Raw genomic sequence first — 23,329 nt, forward strand, 5'->3', positions numbered from 1 at the left:
GTTTTAATTAGTATAGGAAAGGAAGAGAGGGAAGGACGGAGGGAGCAAGAGATGGATGGACAGCGAGTAGTAGTAGAGGAGAGTGATGGGGTGATGGAAGAAGGATTGGAGCTTTAAGGCAGCCTGAATATGAACAAACTTCATTGTTGTGACCAGATCTTTGCTTCATGCCTTTACTCTTCTTTATACTCTGTTTGAATGAGGTTGCCTGGGGAACACCATGACAAGAAAAAATGCAGGGAAGGGGCGGGAGAATGGATACTGGTAGAGAGTGAAGGGGTGGAGAGGTTGACAAAAAAAAGAATAGGCCAGGAGTGAAGTTTATCAGGGGGGTGGGAAGAAGAAGAGGAGGACCAGGATTTTAAGTAAAACCCCCAAATCAGCAAGAAACCCAAAGCTGGTAGCCCCACACGCTGGTTAGCAAGGCCACAAAGCTGGAGCTGGTGGTAGTAAATAGAGAGAGTAACAAAAACAGGAAAAGTAAATGAAACACAGGAGTCTATATGAGCTGCACCTGATTACCATGTAAATGATCGAAGGGGGAGCTGTGGAAAGGAAGCTTTGTTTTCTCATAACCCCCCTTGATGCCATCATGATACTTCCCTTTGATAGCCTTTCGTTCCCCATTAGTGTACCCCTGAGACACAGCTCTGGATCCCGCTGAGAGCACCCCGAGATCCCTATTTAGGGCCAGGCAGTCCCCTACCGTGAGGACAAATGTTCCCTTTGTGCGTGCGTTACAAGCAGGGGAAGTGGGAGCAGTCCTGAAGCACTGAGTTAAAATGTGCTTTGGGTGTTCTGAGTAGATGTAGTTACTACAGTTCTTTGTTTCCTGCCTTTCAGTGTGTAACTGAGAGGTGGACCTTTGCCCCTTCAATCAAAGTGCTCTACAACCCTTTAAGCTAATCGTTTTCATTTGGGATGCTTCTTACTGAAGTTGCTCCAAGACAGAATACAATACTGTACAGTTCTATGTATATGAGCTGAAGCTTTACAGTGCCCACAGACTGAAGCAAAACCGGGCCTGGGTTAGGTTTGTTAGCCAGTGTTAGATAGGTAGTACAGTAATACATGCCGTGTTGAAACTTATGTATATACACTGCAGGTTGGTTTACTGACCCTCAACATCATTTGGGGCAGAGGTAACATGTACTGTAGCCTAAACAAGCTGCAAACAATTATGTAAAATGATGAGCGACAACTACTAAATCAAATTCCCCAAAATGTAAATGGACTGTACTTCTATAGCACCTTTCTAATCTTCTGACCACTCAGTGCATTACAATTACATGTCACATTCGCACATTCATGCACTGATGGCACAGCCATCGAGAGCAATTTAGGGTTCAGTATCTTGCTCAAGGACATGCAGACTGCAAGAGCCGGGGATCGAACCACTAGCGTTCTGATTAGTAAATAATCCACTCAATCTCTTGAGCCGCATCTCTCTAGACCATCATACCAGAAGAAATAATGGAGACTTTATCATAAGATTTAAACAAAAGCAATGAACAAGGAGAGGAAAAAAAAGACACATTCCTGCGAGGCAAATCCAAACTTTTTTTATTTATTTACATAATTAAAGACAACTACATCTGGGACAACAGGAATAGTTTGCAATCAATTTAGCCCAGAAATTTGTACACACAAGTCTATTGCCATTGCCAGGCTGTGTTTTGTCTGTTAGTCAAGAAGAACTCATGTTCAATTCTTCCTACACAATAATCATTTTTACATGAATAGATTTAAGGGTCCCTGCATGACTAATAATAATAATATCTGCATGAAAAAACGCAGTTCCCTCATTCATTTGAATGAAGCCAGTCCAGCAATGCAGCAGGGTTGCCTGTGGTGAGGGTGCCAGCATAAAAACGCAGGGTCGTCCGGCGAAAAGGTTTAACCTGTTCCCTGAATCATCTTGGGAAATCTGATCCGAAGTTAGCAGAAAAAAATGTTTAAAGCCACACTATCGCCAACGTCGATATTGGATGATTCTTAACAACCCTCTGACTACATTCAGTGACAATGTTTTTCCCGCAAATTAATGAAATTCTTTCAACAGTACCTGTGCATCGCAAGTACAGTATGGTTAAGGTTAGGGGAAGATTATGATTACCATTAATGAAAACAAAACATGTTTTGTGTTGTTTCTGTTCAGCAGCTCTCACAGTTTCCACACAGCTAAAATCATATGTACCCAGACAAGTTGTCAAAAGTGTGAACATCAGTATCTATCAACTAGATCTAGACGCACTCTGGATTTATTGTACCTAGATACAAGATACTTGTCCACAGAGGCAGGGCAATATCAGAGGTACCAGAGCAGTGACACAAGGAGGTGTAAATGATGGCCCAGGGGGAGGGCTTTCTCCCTCAACCAGACTGATTGAGAAACAAATTGCGGCAAATAAAGCAAATAATTAGATTATGGAGCCCAGTGTGCTGCCCTGCTTTTTTCTCCACTACTCTGGTGCGAGCCGTGAGCTTGGATCCTGTCCAACAAAGACAGAGAGAGAAAGGAGGAAAGAAAGCCCCACTTCTTTCCTCATTGTGTTGTCGGAGAGTAAAAGATGGTTTGTTTTCAGCCAGTGAAGAGGCTGTTAGAGGTCTTGACCTGATTTTACTATTCTGGTGGCGTGCAATCAGTTCTGATGAGTTGGGTCGTCTTCTATTACTGTTACTGAGTTTCAGATGAGTCAGCGGGGACTCCTGTTGGTTGTCACCCAAAGACAGAGAAGAAATAGCACTGCCAAGGTATTCATGTCGTAAAGCTTTTGGGCACCAAAAAGGATATTGCATGTAAACATTTTATATTGATAATGAGAATTTTATGCTGTACTCTTCTATATATTTTACCATTATTTCTTCTCTCGTGCAATCAGGTGGTGTAATAAGATTCAACAGTGATATGGCTGTAAAGCGCGGTTGAGTCGGCGAGTACTAAACAGGGTGTGTGAAGCAGTGTGAACCAGTGAAGCAAGACTCATGTCCAAAAAATCCAAGGAGGGGTCCGCCACAAATTCTGATCACTTCCAGCCTCGGCACACACACATGTAAGACTGAACTTTGTTACCCTTATGAGCCTCATCATCGTCACTCCAATTCTCCTTCTCCTCATCATCATTAGTTGCTTTCACATCCTGTGTATCCTGACGGGCCAGGGCAGCCATCACAGGTCATCAGCGGTTAATCTCCTCCACATTTTGTTGCTGTGCAGACGTCTCTGTCACGACCCTTGGGAGTGGCGACTCACACCATCCATGACCTACCAGCACAATGTGTGTTTTGTCTGGGCCACACCATTGGAGGTATTCTCCATGCATTCCAGCCCTCCGTGTGGTCGAGAGGGGGAGAGCCCAGTTGCAGGAGACAAATTAATATCCACTACATTTTCCCCCCACGCCCTCCATTCACCCCCCGCAAAATACGACCCCTCTTCGTTCAACTGAGGCGCAACGAGGCACCTGCCTCACAGCTGTCAGCCCAAAACCCCCTGGTATCACACACACTCATTTGTTTATGAGTCTGTTTTCCCTTACATTTGTTTCTAAATCAACTTTCTACATGACTTCCTCAAATTTGTCCTAATTTATTCAGCACCCCCCCCCCCCCCCCCCCCATTCCTACTGTATTCTTCTACCCCTCCATCTACTCATACTTATTTTACTTCTTGTTTTTAACTTCTCTTCTGTTCCTTTAACTTGAGTAAATGTTTGAAACCCCCCTATTATACTTTACTATTACGGATACTACTACTATATAAAAATAATTTAGTATTTTAATAATGTATAATATGAATATTTACTCTGGTGCAGGTAGTATTACTGGGGTGGAACATATTGTCTGATGCTCTGATATAATTACTACATCTGTTTGCAATCACATATTAGGTGATATCATAGCTGTTCAAATACCAGGCTGAGCAAGAGGCGTGTTTGCTCTGCAACCTTCTGAGGAGGCTCAGGGGGTAATGTATGCATCCTCTGGGCTTCAAGCCCGGGTGGTCCAGCAGGACCCTCGGCTACTCATGATTCTGACATGACAGATGCTGGACGTCCATCGAGGTGCTCCACCTTGCAATCTGCTTGATTTCAGCCTCTGTGGGCTGAACAGCCCATGCCCGTTATATATATGAGAGAGAATTCCCAGAACTCTCTATCGTGATTGGATTATATGTATAGCTACATGGCCAGAATCTCCTTCAGGTTGTGCTTACATTAGTTCAATGACACGGTTTAATCAATGGGATTATGAGGCTTAAACCAGGATGTAGCTATAGGCAAAGATTTCACATAACACCAGTGAATTGGAGGGAAAGATAAGGGTATAGTTTTCACACAAAAAAACAAACATCCAAAACTTTTCAATGTCAAAATACTAAAACAGAAAAGCAATAAATATGCTGATCAACTTTGCATTTCTTCAAGTTGATAAAGCAATACAGGCCCTTCTCTCACTTATCCAGTAATCCCTCAGTGACGTGAGGAAAATTTCCTACACCCCAAAAGCGGGCAGATTCCTGACAAGGGGGCCCAGAGAAACTCCAGATATTCCAGCTCCGCACCACCCACATTGTTATGTGAAGACAAAGCGTGAAACAGAGGGAGACGAAGGACGTGGACGAGAGAGAAAAGAAAAGCGGTGGAGGTGGGTTGGGGACCGGCAGTATCTTGGCCGTGCTGTCAATCGAAGCTGTCCAGTGGAACGTTCGGGACCTCGGGGGGCCCAACAACAGCTGCAGGAGCCTCTCACATACACATATATACCATGGGCCTCCGGCAACTTCTTGGGTGAGACGGAGCAAACATGCAATGTCAGATGACTAATTTTTTCCCCGCATGAGTTCAAAAGACAAAATGCGAAACGTCTTCTGACAGTGTATGCACAGGTTTATCTGTTTGTCACATATGTTGTATTTATAAGTATCAGGCATAACAGCAAATCACATATTGATTACCAACCAAGTATGAATCTTTTACTGTACCAAGTTTACTCATATCAAAAAAAACAAAACCAGAACTTCAATCAATAAATAAGCTCACAGTCTAGAATCTCCATACTTAGATTTACCATTACTTAACCCATTCTGTTATTGTTTATTGTTGTAAGATTTTAGGTCATATCATCCAGCTCTAGAATCTGTGTAACCACATCTAATCTGGATGTCATATGCCGTCCTTAAACATTAGACAGGAAAATCCATGATGTTACTGTACAATTTCAAACACGAATCATCTGGTAAAGGAATGAGAAAAGTACTACTGAATCCTGCACTAAATTACAACATCCAGTTCCCTCGATCAGTCCTTCCCTCACTTCACTGCATCAGACTGGGAAAAAGGGAGTTTGGAGAGATGAGGAATCATCAAATCAAACAAACTGCCAAGCCCCTGTGCTGTAAGCTAGACCAACACCCCACTGTGCCGCAGTTAGACTGATTAATTGTGAAAGTGCGAGAGATTAAAGAAGGCACATCCCAGGGTTGCTGCTAATGGATTTAATATTCATGAACCCCTCATAAGGAGGGGAAAGGCATGAGGGATCCAATTTATCCGGCAGTCTGTTTTTACACTTGTGGAAAAAATATTGTGGTGAATATTGTGGTGAGGCGTGAAACTATTGACAAGTCCCATATCTATTTAAACATACTTCCACAATATTCTTGTCATCTTTTCCTCAAGGCCAGATGTGTTTCTATACATGCATAGCAGCATATAGATAAATTTATGAAAAAATAAAATAAATATTTAATTCTCAACTGTACTCACCTGATGGCTCCTCTGTGCTGGTGGATGGGGTTGTAGGAGGTGCAACTGGGATCTCTACTCCCAGAGAAAAGATGACATAAACACAAAGAAAGATCAGTTTCATTGTTACGTGCAGCCATACATTTTTGCGAGCATATATGTTGGTGCAGTGTGTAAATGTGCATATTTGATAAGAAAGCACTAAGGAAAAACAATTAAAAGAATTTAAAATATATCAGTGTTAAGGCCAATAGTTTCTAAAACTGTGATTTATTTTTCACCAGACAAGCTTTTTTGTGAAAATGGGCAGCTGTTATGGTTGATGGTAGGCAGCAAATGTACTAAACACCTTAGATTTGATCAAAAAGTAATGTGGTGTCCTGGTGGATCGGGGATTGAAGATGCTAACTATGACATTGCAACATCTTTAATTCCAGTCATAGACTTATGTTGCGTTCTCTGGGTCTGTCCCCTAATTTTACAAGCTCTCTTCTGTCTGCTCTTTAATAACATAACATAAGACCAGTTGTTTTCCTTGAACTCTCTTTTATTTCCCTAAGTGATATTTATTTAATTTTCCTTAATATATTTCAAAGCCTTTCCCTCAGGTGCTATCAAAGCTGCTCATCCACAAGGTCTCATACATAGCCATATCTGACCAATAAACTTTCTTCCTACATTCTGTAAACCATCAGATGTTGGATTTTTCAATTGATAGGGACGCCCTGGTGGCTTAGGGGTTATGGTACAGACCATGACCTACAACACCCTTGGTTTGCGTTCGGGGATCTTTGTTGTGTGTCTGCCCCTAAATTTTGATCTGTCTCTACTGTTGTCTGTCTAATAAAGGCATACATTGCCTATCTACCTGCTGACTATTAATCACCACCATTGTCTAGACTCCCAGTTGGATCCTGTTAAATGTCTTAATGAAGTCTACTCTCCAAAATTGTTACTTTAATTAAAAATAAATATTGTCAACCTTCTTTAATGAATCTTTCATTATTGAGTTTTTTCTCTGTTCTGTTTCATCCTTCTCCATTGTATCCTGCTGCTGTGGAGAAACTACAACAGAGCTGTGTGATTGTCCAAAGACTTGATTCTGTCAGCCCTCCTTCATACTTGTATTCACAAGTGGGTACGGAAGCTGACACTCAGAGAAACCATGCACGAAGAACGGCCCTCTTATCTCCAAAGGAGCAGGATGGCAACAGAAGATATGAAACATACATAATGCCTTTTTGTTGTTGAGGGCAGGAGGGAGAGAAGGGGCTCATCAAAAAGTCTGTACAGATCAGGGAGGGGGGAATACAGGGACAAAAGGTAAAACCGCAGAGATGTATCAAAGACACGTGCAAAGAAAGAGGTGCAACAGTGGTGGGTTTTGCTGTGCAAAGGTGAAGACTTTGTGTGTTTGGGGGAAGAAAGAAAGAATCAAGTCTTTTTGATGTTGTAAAATCAGATTTTCATATGAACAACATTTATTTCTTTTGTGCACCATAAATCAGAATCTGTGGAATGATGTGCATGCCTGTTGTTGACTTCTGGACATAATGAGGCCTTCTCCCATGATGAATTGGTCTATATAAGAAAAACAATTGTGGCCAAACAATGGCGCCTGAAGCCCACAGGTCCCTTCGCTGATGTTGCTGTTGATCAGCAATGTTTCATCAGTATTCAGCTGCCATGTGTGCCAGTTTACAGGGCTTAAAGCCAGAAATTTTTCTGTGCCTGAAATGTGTTCGGGTTTACGACAAAAATGGCGGGTAGGTGGCAAGAGCGTAACTTTATGTTGAAAACTGACGGGGACATAGGGACTCAGATTAGAGGTCTGACATACACTTAGCTCACGAAACATGAAGAAACACAATTGTACTCTAGTTTGATAAAACGTTCAATGTGGAAATATATGATAGGGGATCAGGGGGTCCTCCCCCAGGAGATTTTGAGCATTAAACAGTTTCCTGCATTCTGGTAACATTTTCTGCCACCACCTATAATCAGTGCTTGAAGTGGAAAATATAGGTGCTGGGCAATATGGATGAAAATGAACATTTTACATCATTCAATATCAATCATTCTTATGATGTCAAATCAGTATAAGGCAGATTTGTGCTCCTGAGTGAAAGTTGAAGAAACCAGATGGTTAATTTTGGTTTAAAACTATTTTTATAATCAGAACAAACACTTAATGGAACAGTGGATCCAGTGTTTCCCATACATTCATTTATTTGTGGTGGCCCACCACAATATCACCACACATATTGATTTTAGATTTTTTTTTACTAGGCCTATTTAAAATTGAATTAGATTGCAGAGCGCCGTAGCGCATTCACGCAGCACATCTTCTCGCTCGTCCATTTCTCTCTCTCCCTCATGAACACCGCTGCACAAATCTGTCCAACACAACGTTGTTGAACGCCCAGCTTAAAAAAAGTTATTAGCAAGCACGTAAGGAGCCTAGCTAATAAGAAGAGCTAAGTTAACGTTAGAATACAGCTGGGTTGTCGAGGTTAGCATGCTGTTAATAGGTGGTGCCACAGTTACACTGTCATTCTGTGGGAAACACTGGGATCACTTAACAAATCTGAGGTAAAACATTCAAAAGAATTATGAAGTAAATTTCAATTCTTCAACATGTTAAAGTGCTGATTTGTTCATGATTCAAATGAATTAAAGCCAAAGAGTGGCCCACTTCAAGCACTGCCTATAATCAAAATTGACACCACTTATCTGTGAAGCCGTAGTCCACCAGTGGATTACATTCCGACAAAAATGGCCTTGTTACGTTGGCAAGGGTCCAGACAATCCAATCCAGTAAAATATTTAGTCCAAAATGCATTATTATATCAATAAATAAACACGGACTGCTATTGCGTCGCTTTATATTAGCCTAACTACCGCTAGCATGTAAACAAAAAATGCGTCAACACGTTGACCTTTTGAGTGACACCTTAACTGACCCAATAGAAACTTCCATGCCCTGTCCACAGCCTACAATAGCCAGTGAGTGTCCACGTAGCCAGGAAGTGCCAGTCCCCTTGCTTTCGTGTATACACAGACACCGAGCCACAAACAGAAAGCCTAAGTCACTTACTTCCGCTTCTGGCTCATGGGACCTTATTTCGGAAAAAATATGTACGGTAGTCAATGGCGAGAGACAACTTATCTTTTTATCCCGTTAGAATTGAACCTTGAATTACACATATGATGTTGGTCAATTTAAAATGAAATTTTGCAAGTCAAGAAAGTCGCAGTTTGTCGTAAAACAGTGAAGTTACATGTCGTTTTGTGTGAAAACTGTCTCGCACAATATACATCATCAACATGTTAGCACAGTAATGCTAACTAACGTCCATTGCTTGGTTGCTACTAGCTGGATTACTTGTGTTCCACGCAGAAATATATCTCACCTGATGTGTTTAATCCAACAACTCTCAGTCCTTTTATCACATCATTCTCTCATGTAAGTTTTTTGACGTTAGCTTCAGAAACATTGAGAGAGAAAGTTATGACGTCACATACGCGACTTTTGGGTTTGTGGCCTTTGTAATTATGTATTTTCAAAGTCTTATATCTGAACAGTTTTACATCACACTGCGACTTTCTTGACTTTAAAATGTATCTTTTAAATTGACAAACATCATATGTGTAATTCAGGGCACAATTCAAATAAAATATTAGATAGATAAAAATATTTGTTGTCCCTCGCCATTGACTACCATACAATATTCTTCCAAAATAAGGTCCCATGATGGTCCACCGGAAGGGGAGGGACTTAGGCTCTCTATTGTGTAGAGAAAGACTGGCGCTTCACACACACACATAACACGCGACAGTTCCACAGACATATTTATATATTGCCAAATACAAAAACGCCTTGCGCTGGAATTCCGGCACAGCGCCGGAGAACTTTAAGCCCTGAGTTTAAATAATAAGCCTGTTTCTCGTGATTGACTTGTGCGGATGTATGGCTGACAGTGCTGGAAGATGTAAGCAAAGTCAAAGATATAATATCTATTAAAGTGAAAGTTGGCAAGCACTATGGCTGAATCTAACATAGGGCTGTTAAAGATTAAACTACATAGTGATCATCAGAGAGACTTTTCCTCCATCCCACAGGGATCACTGCATGTTTGACATGTCAACTCTTACTTGACATTTCTATGAATCAAAGGAAGTTTATTTAATGTATTCCTTTACTGGACCTCAGTCATACATATCCATGTCAAGATTTATTTATCAGAAGCATTTTATTCCTAGTATCTAATTATGATGGCAAGAGCACCAATTAAAATGTGTTTTCTGAATGAAACAAAAGAGCCGACAAATATCCACAAATTGTTATTTGCTATGCAGCTTTAAGTCAGACAGGCCTTCCCTTAGGTGATACTATATGATTTCATCATTTTGACTTTAACACAAGGGCATATTTTGGCTAATAAATGGGCATTGGATGCTGAGAACAAGATTGATTTTGTAATTCAACCGAAAGCGTTCTGTACTTTTATCTAATACACTTTGGGGCTTGGAGATGCTGGTGTTAACAGCTCTGGGTCTTTACTCAGATTTATGGCGACCAACAAGCAGAGAAGGCTGCGCCGCCGCCATAACCTTGAGGTTCAGTTTAATGGTGTGTTTATTTAAGATTACAGATTTACTGGTCAGAAAACCGACAGTTGGACACTAAGCACTTGTCTGAAGAAAAGGATGAGAGGATTTAAGCAGTGTAGGAGTGTCTGCTCTTACAGTGTGTTTGTGTGTGCAGCGTACCATATTATGTGCTGTGTTGAAAATGCACCTGTGTGTATCAGCACAAATTGTAGTGTCTGGTGTGTCCCTCCCTTTCAAATGTGTGCAATAGACCTGAGGACAACAGTGTCCTACAGTGAGGCAGATAATGGTAAAGACTGGTTCCACGTACTTATGCAGGGGGCAATGGGCGAGCGGCTCTGCTGGTAGCCTTTAGCACAGCGGTTGCACGTGATACCAGTCACGCCGTCTTTACAGGGACATTGTCCTGTGGTTTGGTTACAGGTTTTGCCAGCAGCACCCACGGGATGGCAATCACATGCTGTGAGGAAACAGAGGAAGAAAGAGAGGCACAGTGAGTGGTCACACACACACACATGTGGGGAGATACAAACATGTACTATCTATAGAGAGTGCAGGTGGACACACAGCAGCAACGACAGCAGTGGTGGCTACAATAAAAGAGTGGTGAGAGACAGGTGGAGGCGTGCACAGCGAGACAGAACTTACTCAGGTCCAACACCTCACCACGCTCATTTTGAAGCAAGTGTGGCATCTTGAGTAAAAAAAAAGCAACACATCCTCTATAGACATTTTAGTTGTTTTCTGATTTGCCAATTAGCATGAAACTTTTCACATCTGCATGTGTCTGTGTGTGTGTGTTCAGCATGTGACTCTGGTGTCTGTATGCCAGTGTGTGAGAGCTCTGTGGGACCGCAGCTGTATGTGTGAGGCAAAGAGAAAAGGGTTGTGTATGTTTACCGAATGATAAAATAATGGAGGATAATCCTAATTGCCTGGTTCTGATTTCTGCCGGGCTTTGAACGCCAGCCCAAAACGTCTGTCACACTTCCTCCAAAAACTGGGGGGTCTATCAAACACATATGCTTCAGGAAAGTAATCATTTTCCAAATGCTCTCCCCAAATCCAAGCCCTTAATTTATTTCACAGCCAAACCCCCCTGTCAGGTTTGAAATCGGTGTTGAATAATAGTTATCTCAGAGTTGTTTCTTTTCATCTATTTTTGGACACAAATAGTAGTGCTCTGGTGAGGACAGGTGGTTGAATTAATATTCTTAAACACAGTCTGCACAGTAAACCCTGACAGTCTCATCCAGACCAGAACAGTCTTGATTATCACCATTTCCACTTCTTTACTCGAAAAACCTACAAAGTCGAAAACAGTGTTTTTCACCAAACTCTCACCACCATGTTCCTCACCCCATGTGTTATATATCTTTCCTATGGAAAACCAGCAATGCTAACTTTCAACCTCAGGGTTGGGCCGGCAAACCCCTTTCCCAAAGATTTTTTTTTCCTACGTTGTGTTACTTGTCACTCTGAAAGCCTTCAAAGGGCGAAGCTGAATTATGTACTTTGAGGTTTGTGGGGGTATTTAGTGGTTTGGCCTGTTTTGCTTTTAACCACACAGACTGTATAGCCCACAGTCCAAAATTACAGCTTCAAAACAATCTGTTCACTTTGGCCCATTGCATTGAAGTGAGTGTTTAATATGTATAAATGTCAAAACAACTTAGTTAATTAATAGTGTATCTTATGCATACAGTCTACTGGGTATTACTTTAATAGATTAAATAACGTAATGTGAGTACAGGAACAGATATTATTTGATTGTGTCTTTTTGACTGTTACGAGCTATAATGTAATATGTTCTTCATCTTTACTTTGGGTTAGGGTTAGAGCGTTGATACTGTTGTTATTCAACCAGGCTGTATGAGAGACACACTCTCTGGGAGATCCACATTACAGCTAGCCTCAGGGAAAAGACTGCTGTAAAGTGGTAATGTAATACTGAATCTGCTCTCTTTATGATTGACCTTGGACTCTTGGAAACAACACAGTTGTTGCTTTGTGAGATGTGAACGTGTGAAGTACTAAAAGACAACTCTATCCTAAGGTGAAGTCCATAATGTTTGTTTCAGTATGCCACCTCCTCTCGCGTCTCTATCACACACTCTCTTGCTTTTATCTCTATTGCCTGTTTCCTGTGATTCAGCTTCTGTTGCTGCTCTTATCTCTTCTCTGTGTGTGTGAGAGAGAGTACTTGTGCTGTTTGTCCTTCTTATCAGACTCAAAGAAACCTCCTTAGTGTGTGTATCTATTGGTACCTTTATCAGACCAATCTGTCACCGCTTTCATTGCTTAGTTGTGTCTAGCTTAGTGGGGTGTACGCACACACACACACACACACACATACAAAGCCAAAGCCCAATAAACAGCGTGGAGGCCAGTGCAGCACGTCTTAAGGCCTGTAAATTTAAGAATATGTCAGAGGAGTTTGAGGCTTAGGAGGGCAAAGTGTGCTTCTGGTTGGAGCTTCAGAGTGCTCAGTTTATATTTTTAAGAGCATCTGCCTGGTAACCACAGCTCAGAGCCTCAAGCCTGCCAGTAAATCAAGGTGCACAGCACATGGTGTGCAGGTGGGAAACACTCCAGCCTCCCTCTCCTCCTCCACATTTGGTGCTCCCCGTCGACTTGAAGGCTGACTGACTGCCTGACCCGCTGTCCGCTTTGGATGACAAATTGTCTGACTCCCTGGCTGGACGACCCACCTGTTGGCAAAAGGACTGGCTTACTATGGAGGTGTGAGTGAGACTCTCTGCTTTAAGTGGGTGTCCACTTAACGGTTAAGTGGCTTTGTGCTCAGCTTCATGGCTACTACAGATGACTCAGGGAGATATGGGTACAAGAGAGCAAGACGTCCTTTTTGTCTCAACACTTCCAGCGAGAAAAAGTGACAGAAGTTTATGATAAGAAGTGTGTGTATATAAGAGAACACATAGTCTTTTCCAAACAACATGGAGCTGAGTCTAAGGGATTAGGCCTGTGTAACTGTCATGTTTCTAGATGAAGACAAAATTCCTAACGCTAAGAGAAGCTCATGGCGCCGGGAGTTGCAAATAAAAGAATGAAAAATGTTCTTGGTTAATGGTGAGAGTGGAAGACTTTTTCAAAGGCAGGCAGTCAAGTCTGAGATTGCACAATGGGAGAATTTTGAACTCTGCCAATCGTTTACCATAAGTCTGGTGTTTGAAGTCTGAACTCCACTCCCCCTATTTGGTTTGTTCTGTGCCAATAAGAATAATTTGTTGGCCCTGGAGCGAAGCCAAGCTACCCGAGTCTGTGTTCTATTATAATTAGGTTTCTGTTTCTCCACAAGTATCTTTGGAAAGCAGAAGGAGATAGTGCCATTGGGTTGTTGCACTATACATAAACAGCTCTCTAAATGACGTGTTTATCTAGTTGAGGGTGTGTCTTGTCTTGTTATGTTGTTTAGTGTTTTACTGATCAGAATAATTTCCTGCAACGGCCCCGAACAGTCATGCTTTTGGACACAGAGTGAATCTAAAACGTTGGACATGAGCTTATTTTGTTGTATGATGTTTGGTGCACATGCGTGTTGTTCTAATTGAAAACATGCCGATATCAGCACACCCGATGGAAATCCAAAGCTAAAAGTGAAGTCATAAAAACAATATTTTTCAAATCCCAAGCAGAAAACATTTTTTATGTGGTCATTAAAAATAAAAAAACTACTGTGTCAATGGAAGACATATGCTGAGGAGAGGGGAGTAGGTTTTTTAGCATGTTATTCTGATTGAAAGAGACCATCCCTCAATCAAAGCCTAATTTCCCTCTGTATGCAAAATATGTTCCTCATCATCCCACTGACCGATGTAATTATATGACGGTTGATGTTCGGTTTCGAAAGTGAAGTCCTGAATTCCATCCATCATTCATAACCAGTGCCAACCTGCTCAAGCTTGGTTTTATTAAGTTTAGATTATCCTCTGAGTTTAGATTATCCTCTGAGGACGACCAATCAAAAGCAGGGCTCATTATTTGGCGAAGACCATTTGTGTAGTTATGAACATGGTTTCTTAAGGAAATCAATGTTTAACTGTCAAAATAAAGTTAAGACAGGAGTTTCTAATCAGTACAAAGGTGACAAACAGGGATAACAGACAGCTGATTAAACTCTATGTTTAAGTTATCACTGTGAAGTGACATTTGTTATCTCAGCTATATATGTCAGAAGCATTCAAAGACCACCCATAGTGCTGCATCTTATAATCTTTTCAAATCTCACCTTTTTAGTTAAACACATGCGTTTCTTTGTCAAATACGCTCAGTGTGTTTTATTCAGAGGTTTCAAACGGTTAAAGATACAAACAAGAGCAGCTTGAAACTCTGTGTTTACACTCCCACTCAATGAGGGGTGAAGTTATACATTTTCGCCGTGTAAATGCAGCCACCAGGCACAGCTCACTCTGCAGTGGATAAGCCGCTGCTCTCTTTTACTCGTAATGGCCTCCTATGGAAATGAGCTGCTTTTCAGGGAGGATTGTATTACGCATATAAAAGCAAACTCTTGTGCTCCTCGACCTGCCCCGCACTGCTACGGTGCTCATTCACTTCCAAAAGCCTCACAGCAAAAGGCTCTCTCTCCCTCTTTGAGTTCAATAAATAACCAAACCTCTTAATTGCTGTCTCTTCGGTGCAGCACTCGTGCTGCTTGAGGAGCGGACAGAAATTAGTTCTGTGGTTTGAGTTTCATTGAATTATCTTGAGTTATGATGTGGTAAACCTGAGAGAATTTGGCAGAGCGAGACTTTGACAGCACATATAGGTGTTTGACGTAGGGAAAAAGCAGCTGTGTGTGGTAAGTTTATTAACAGAGAGAGAGAGAGGGACAGAGAGGGAGAGAGAGACAGAGAGTGAGAAAGTGAGGACAGAGAAAGAGAGAGAGACCATGTAATACAATGACACATCTTTAAAATCTTCATTTGTAACTTTACAAATTTAGTTGGCAAGAATGTTTTTATTGGCAAAAGAAACAGTTCATGCTTCATATCGTTTGTCAGCTTGCGGTAATTACCTCAGATCCTTTTTTTGTAAGTCTGTTTTGATGTAACTGGATACCTCAGTAGAATTTGGACAGTGTTTGCTTATAATTACACAGGGCTGGGAGAGGTGGGAGGTGCATAAACTCTGGCAAATTTCATGGATTAAATTGAACAAAACCGTTTGTGTAAGCTGACAATTTTATAAATGATGATGAAATGTGTTTATATTTCAGTTTGGTGAGAGGCAGCAGAACATGTGAAGTAGTCCAAAGTCAGTTTCTAGTGTGAGTGAGATGATTTAGTATACACTAGTTTGGAGACTCTGATGTAATGAGGAGATGACGTGATTGCACTCCTGCAATGATATGGGGCTCTCGTTATCTCATAACAATAATACGAACATAAATCCTACTTAATTGTTGTGAAATAAAGGTGCATGGAGCTAACAAAGCACATTGATGCTGTATTTATGGGCCACAGGTTAATGATGGCGAAATTGCGCATGGCGGTGCTGATTTTGAGTAATGAGAATGACATCAACGGCGATCAGAATAATAATTACAGTTGCAACTAATTACTATTTTTTTTCAAATAAATTAATTCATATTTTGGTCTTTAAAATGTCAGAAAATAATGATAAATTGTTACTGCAAAGCTCTCCAAGCTCAAGTGGGAGTCTTAGATTATTTGTTTTGTCCAAAACACCAAGATATATAAAACAGCACATTTGAGAAGCTGAGAACAGAGCATGTTTGGCATGAAAATTGGCATGAAAATTACAGACTAAATGAATAATCAATTGACTATCAAATGACTAATCGATTAATTCATTTCACTTTAAGTTTTTTAAACATTATTGTGTTGAGAAAGACAAGAAATCCAGTGACTCTAAAGAAACAGTTAATTCAAGTTTGATATAGATATTTCTGACATTCTCTTCAAAAATTAAATACACACTGCAGTGTAATTATGGTTACAAAAAAGAAGGGTTGCATGTACATGTCACATTAGCAGAATGTTAGAGCACCAGGGAGAGTCAGAAAAGATGAGGAAATCAGCCTGCACAGAGACAGAATCCATGCATAGAGTACATATGAAGATGAAGGAGACAGAGTTCCTGTCAGACTCCAAATCAGTAGCACAAGTTTAACTTCACAGACATAAAATACAGAGCCAGCCCCACATATCCAGACGCACAGAGGTCCATACCAGGTGCATTTTTCACAGCTTTTGACTTGCTATTTTGACTTTCACTTCATGATTTATTTATCCAAAGTTTCCTAACATCATCGTCGAATGACAGCAGATTTCCACATCAGTGGAAGCTGATTTTTCTTACTGTGGGCTGTAGGCTGTTTTCTAGTTATGGCAAAAAACATTTTAATGTCACATGAACTGAGGTTTTCACTCATGTTCTTTTGCTTTAATTGAGGTTCTACAACAAAACCAATCATGGATTTGTTCTCTGCTGGAGACCCAAAATTTGCCTGCTTGCTTCCATGGCCTCTCATTTCAGTGGCTAGCAAAATGAGAGGCTCACAAGTGTAGGCAATAAAAATGTAATGAAAAGCAGAAGTCTGTAATCATCAGACATATGCAGGATTAATCATTTGTTTGCTGATTAAAAATGCAAAGATCAAATGTGTAGGGCATTAGAGAAAATTGTGATATAATGAAAAATAATAGAGTCAATATCTAATAAAAGAATGACTAATTCAAATGTGATTAAATTATTTACCAGACATGAATATAAAATCAGGATAAAAATATTCACTGTGTGTTGGCACAGATCTTCCTAATTAGCAAAAGCTGTTATGTTTTCATGCTCTGTATTAATATTTTATCTACTGTATATCATAAACTGTATCTTTTGCCAGCAAGTGCAAGTAAACATATTTAATAAGTCTTAATTCTGTGGTCAAATGCACAGCAGGACCCTGAAGCATCTAACGTTTTTCTGTTAAGGTAAGCAACCCCCCCCTAAAAGTGAGTTATGGAATGCTGAAAGAATCAAGTCTCGGACACATGAGAAGGGATGTAAAAACAACAACAACAAAAAAGAGGTTAAACCTTCACAATTAGCTAGCCTGGCAGACGCAGCGGAGGATAGGGGTTAAAGATACACAACGTTCCGTCGTGATGAATGTGTGTTTGCATTCCTGCTCGACAGGAGAATGTGCCCAAAGCCACGGAAAAGGTGTTAATGTCAGTTTAGGAATATCGCTCATGAGCGGTTGGAGGGCTGAATAAATGGGTGCATTTGTCAGAGAGCTTTGTTATGAAGTTGTCTTCATGGAGAGAATGAAACGAGCTTGGTATGGTCGCAGGGTGTCAGGAATTTAATGAGACTAAATGCAACATGTTTGACGTTCTTTTGCGTTCGTTTGACAAATGTTTTTGTTACAGCAGCATGAAGCATGTCATAGTGGCATATGCACTTTCTGCAAAGGGAAAAAGGTGAAAATTAGGAAATGAAGGATCAGAATTATACCACTGAGGACAGATCTTGTTTTTAATGAGCAGTATCAGCTGTATTAGTCGTGAGTGTAGCTGAAAACAAAACACAACTTTGCAAATCACTGTCTTGACTCAATAATCAGATTCCTTTGCAGATGTTTCACTCTTCAGACTTGCCTTTTGTCAAACTGACTGATTGGCCGGTTTATTTATTTACTCCCTGGTGAATGATGTGAGAAAACTCAGGCTCAAACTGTCAGCAGGCAGCTAATATTTCCTCATGGACTGCCTTTGGAGGTGAGCGCTCTGAACTGCTCCAACAGGTATGCCTGTGTCTGCGTATGTGTGCAAAAGCTGTATGTATACCGAGCGACTCTGAGGTGTTTCTGGGCTTGTTTGTACAGGGATTCAGCTCTTGTTATCTTTCCCTGCAGCTATAGAAGAGGTGAGAAAACATACCCTCTCTCTTTTCAATAACCCCCATCCTCTTCCTCCTCCTCTCTTTCTTTGACCCTTATTAGCTACGGTGAGGGCTGATGGCAGGCGATTCATCCAGCACTTAGTAGTGAGCACACCTGGAAGGGTGGCGTGTTCTTCTTGTCCTCCCTCTCTTCCTCTTCTTCATCCCCTCCCTCCCATCTTTCACTGTCTTGCCATTCCTCTGAACCTGAGTTTCGCTTTGTCTCCTCCTTCCCTTTTCTCACCGTCCTGCAGCCCTTCCACCGATCGTCCTTGGTTCTAATTTGTCTCTGACCTGCACCGGGGATCACTTCACACCTCAGCTCTGTTTGTTTTGCTTGTCCTGTCATCCCCCTACCTCCCCCTCGAGTGAGGCCAAATAACTCAACTGTCGATGAGACACACCCATACCACCAAGACCTCCACAATCCCAAGAGACCCCCCAACTCATCTCCGCTGACAGAAGGAGACAAGGGCGAAACAGGCTCAGGAATGAAAAGGCAGCTGGCTTCCTCCACTTCCTGTAATTCATCTAAAACTGTTTCATATCAGATTTAAATAATCTCAGTAGTGGCTGGTATTGAGTATGTAAGTGTTGCTATGCATATCTTGATAAATATTTTGATGAAAGTTTGAAGAGCAATATTTCAGTTGGTTTGTTTTACAATATGTATGTTAAAATCTTTCCCTTGGTGGACTGACTTCTTCTACTATCTTAAGCTTGGTATGCAATTGAAATTTTAAAGAATTCCAATCATGTCACTGCCAAGGCAGATTAAAGGATTTCTGTAAGCCAAATGACTGCTCAGAGAAAGGGAGAGAGGTGAATGTCATGTCCAGAAAGGACAAACAGAACGAGAGCACTGTACCTTTGCAGGCTTTCCTGTGTGAGATAGGTTTGGACAGGTCTCTGTAGTAGCCCTCCTTGCAGTAGTGGCAGTGGCGTCCGGCTGTGTTGTGGCGACAGTTGAGGCAGACCCCTCCGCTCTTCCTTCCCGACAGTTTGTACAGCTCCATGTTGAAACGACACCTTCGGGCGTGAAGGTTACAGTTACAGGCTGTGGAGGAAACATAACAAGATGCAGAATGGTTCAATTAGTGTGAAAATCTGAATTTATTCCAGTCATCGACAAGAAACTAATTTAATAGTTGGTAAATGTTCTGACATGCAAAAGTAATGACCTCGGCAGTAGGAATTGCCCGACGCAAGTCCGTTATTCACTGTCATCTACACTTTATTTAAGTTTATTGTCAGTCACTTTAAGTCATGATGGGTTTCATTTCTCTTGTGACATTTAACTAATACCTTACCTGATTTATTTATGTGCACTATTGTATAATGTTAAACTATTGATACTAATTTTAATAGAAATCTGCCAGCCAATCAGAAATTAGTATTTTCTGTGGCTGTGTATCATAATTTCATTTCCAGGACCTTTTTTTGCATTTACAAGACTGAAATCTGACTCGATGCCGGGCCGCCATACTGAGGGAAGGTGAGAGAGTTTAATCATCTCTAAAAATGAGGCCAAGCACTGCCTCCTTTTTCTACCTCTCTCCAGTTGTCTGTCTCTTACTCAAATACTTCTCCACTCCTCACTCCCTTTTTCTCTATCTCTTTTCCTCAAGGTCCTCTCATGCTCTCCAGAGTCCAAACTGTACTAAACAGAAAGTGAAGGCCTGGTATTACCATTCCTCCATTCCTTGCAAATCCCTGTGAGCATGTGCTAGACCCCTCGCTGCCGCTTGTTTACTGATGAGTACAGTTGCCAGCCCTGAGTTTAATTAGCCGGCTGATGTTTATTCATGACTCTCTGGCAGCAGAGTGAGGCAGACATGCCCAACTTCATTAACGCCGGCCGTCTAAGACACCGGGCCTCCACCACCACCACAGACACATTCATGCATTATTAACAGCAACACTTCTGATACAGTTTGTGGCTCTACTGTGTGTGGGTACATACTGTACTGTATGTGTGTGTACATATGGAAATGGGGGTTATCTGGGTCCAACTGGGGTCCCCTGGTTGGTTCATCTGCCCATGTTTTTCTGCACCACCTCTACACACGACTCTTTTCATCATCTGCCCTTCATAATGGAGGAAGAAGGAGGGGGGCTCTCACTTCCCTCAGCATCCCTTAACCTGGCTCTCACTGGTGTGTGTGTGTGTGTGTGTGTGTGTGCGCGCATTTGTGTGAGTTTGTGTGTTTAGTGTGTGAGTTTCTGGGTGTGTTGGAGACCCCCGAGTCTCCTTCACACCACTCCAAGGACCTAATTACAATATATTTTCCAAAATACACATACAGTGTACACACACACACTAGCAACTCTGTGCCTTATCAGTAGTGACTTGGCTTTCTGTCTTTCCTTCACGACAGTAGGGATTTAATTAGTGATATGTCTCTGCTTGTTCTTCTCTGCTTCACCACTATGTCTAAAGCACCAGTATGTAAAAAATAACAAAATACAAAATAAAAACCATTTTATGCCATGAGACCACAAGATGATGATACTTTCATTAAGTTTTCTGGGAAAATAAGACCTTGAATAAATTCAGGTTAAAAGCGATCTTTACCCCTGTGTCCTGTGAATTCACCTAACTGGATTTAGATCTTTTCTTTCTTTAAAGTGACACATATCTGATGTTTTCATTGTTGTCTTAAGCTAGATTTACACCTGTGCATGACTCATGTTGTTATATTTTCAGACAGTAGAGCAGACTGGAAAACCCCTAAAGCCCACTGATGGCCACAGCCTGATAGTGTGTTTCTCCACACAAAACTGTTGAGATTTGAGGGATAAAAGTGCATTCAATTTTCTTTCATTCATAGATATTTAGGGACAAAATTAACACATTTTGTAGTCACAGAGATCAACTGTAGACAGCTGATCTGTGTCACTGCGTGTAAAAAAACCTGAGCTAGCTGTCAGTCCAGGCTGTTAATGCCAAGGGCAGTTTCAATCTCTGTGTTTCCAGCTCTGAGCCACAGTTGGTGAAAGCTCTCTCTATGAGACCGCCTGCAGGTAACAGAGATCAGTGTAGAGAGGAGTACAGCAGGCCTCAGACCAGCAAACAAGTCTCTATTACGGTACAAAGATTGGTTCACACCCTCCCTAAATAAAGATAGTGGAATTCTAGCCTACCGGACTACACTGCCCCAGTGAGAATAATGCAGTTGTCCTGTGAGGGATGTTGGATATTGACGTAGAGACAGTATACAAGCTGGATGTGAAGGTTTGGGGCAGAAGGCCCCATTGTGTTGGACGGTATCACGCTAACAATAACATTATCTGTCACTCAGGATGAAATACCCAAGTCACTCAGGACACTATGTTCTCAACCTTTTCTTTCAACAAGTCTTTGCTGCTGCTATTTATTCATCTCAGTGTAGTTTTGCATCAGATTTAGTACACAGTGATGTGCTGGTTTTGCTGTATGTGTAGGCGGATAAGTACTCCATGCAGTGATTATCATAAAGCAAATAAACATCAGTGAGAGCTGTATTCATTCTTGTCACATCATGTGCCATGTTGAAAAGATCACTAATTCTCACATGTGTTATGATGTGATTGGTTAAACTTTATGTATGTTCTTTTTTATATAGACTTGACTAGTCGACCGAATTCCACAGTTTGGGTTTGTCAGACCTGTTTGGGTTTGTCATCGACCACATATGCATTCCTATGCATGAGCGTCAGTTTGTTTCTGATTTTCAGTTTGTTGTGTTGTGGAAACACCTTTATCAAGCAAAGAGAACAAAAGCAGCTAGATAAATATTCGCTCCTGGCAGGAAATCTGAGTCATAACACAGATTAATGTGAATTTTAACTTCCAAATCAAAACAAAAGCACCTGCTCATTTAAACAGCACCACATCCTCTCTGTCACCTGGGAAAAGCTTTATACAGTGGTAGAGGTTTTATTAAAAGTTCTGCATCATGCATTTATACTGAAGCAGCACCCGCAGCCTCTTTTCTCTGAAGGAAAATTAAACTGGACCACGCTGACATAAAACATGTCACAAGCGAGATCATTCCTGGTACCGTCCAAAAGTTTAAAACTGAGATAAAAATAGATGTACAAGGCTTTTTTTTAGTTTTTTCAAATCCCATTCAACAAAAAATTCCAGAGCAGAAAGGACTGTATTGGTTCCAGGACTAAAAGCTGAGGTTTTCTCTGTCATTTTCCTAAAGGCATGAAGACACATTCAGAATGAACAACTCGGGAAACACTGCTCTCTGTGGCTGCTGAAATACCTGACATCTCTTTTCAGGAGGACAGCAGTGATAACAGTGCCAAATAATGGCAAAGAGGACCATTGCTGCACACACACACACACACACACACACACACACAAACCCACAACATTCCTCACGCTTGCTCTTTACAACCCGCAGGATTCAGGGTTTCTGCCCTTCACAGGAGACACAAAAGCTGAGCTGTAGTTTATTTCATCCAAGCAATCAGCTCACTCACACCTTCACAGCAAACAAAAGCCACTGCTGCCATTCACACATGCACACACACACACACGCCGAGTGCACCAGGTGCACTTTGAAGACAAGTTTGCACCTATCCTTGGTTGGTTCAACATTTGTGTGTAAATATGAGAACGATAAATGGTATCACATAAGAATTAAAATAACTTTAAATATCAGAATAAAATGAAGAAATGAGAGGAAAAAAACGAATTACCTTAATATAACTATTGTTGGGTAAGACGTTAAATTGATCACAACTTGAGTAGCTTTGTAAATGACAATGTGCTGCAATTGGTCTTTGATAATTAATGTTAACAAAGACTACATTTTCCTTTTCAGACCCTAAAAGGTTTGGCCTGTTTTTGATAAAGTTAACTGCTTCAGGCTGGATTAGTGAGTCAGTGGCCGGCTGTAACCGCCCCCAGGTGAGCAGTAAAAAGAAGTGTGAAGTGATACCTTTAAAACAAGCGTAATTGAATTAGCTGGATAAAACTAAGCTTACCCAAAGCTTTTCAGCTCCTTCTGTAATGTGGACCACAGCTATCTGAAATGACGAAAAGTGGC

General features: G+C 41.2%; 1 protein-coding gene across 2 annotated transcripts in view; it reads right to left on the bottom strand.

The window, feature by feature from the left end:
* The window catches only part of ntn1a (netrin 1a), a 65,251-nt gene that overhangs the window by 11,959 nt on the left and 29,963 nt on the right, over window positions 1-23,329 (bottom strand). For both annotated transcript variants that reach the window (XM_038713789.1, XM_038713788.1), the window contains exons 3-5: window positions 19,153-19,341; window positions 10,672-10,821; window positions 5,769-5,822 (exon numbers count right to left, since the gene is read on the bottom strand). In XM_038713789.1, the coding sequence (XP_038569717.1) occupies window positions 5,769-5,822; window positions 10,672-10,821; window positions 19,153-19,341 (393 nt within the window). The remainder of the gene's footprint in view (window positions 1-5,768; window positions 5,823-10,671; window positions 10,822-19,152; window positions 19,342-23,329) is intronic.

This window comes from Micropterus salmoides, unplaced genomic scaffold (assembly GCF_014851395.1).
Source record: "Micropterus salmoides isolate LMB-PRFRI ecotype aquatic unplaced genomic scaffold, ASM1485139v1 Ms_hic_scaffold_12, whole genome shotgun sequence".
NCBI classification, from domain to species: Eukaryota; Metazoa; Chordata; class Actinopteri; order Centrarchiformes; family Centrarchidae; genus Micropterus; species Micropterus salmoides.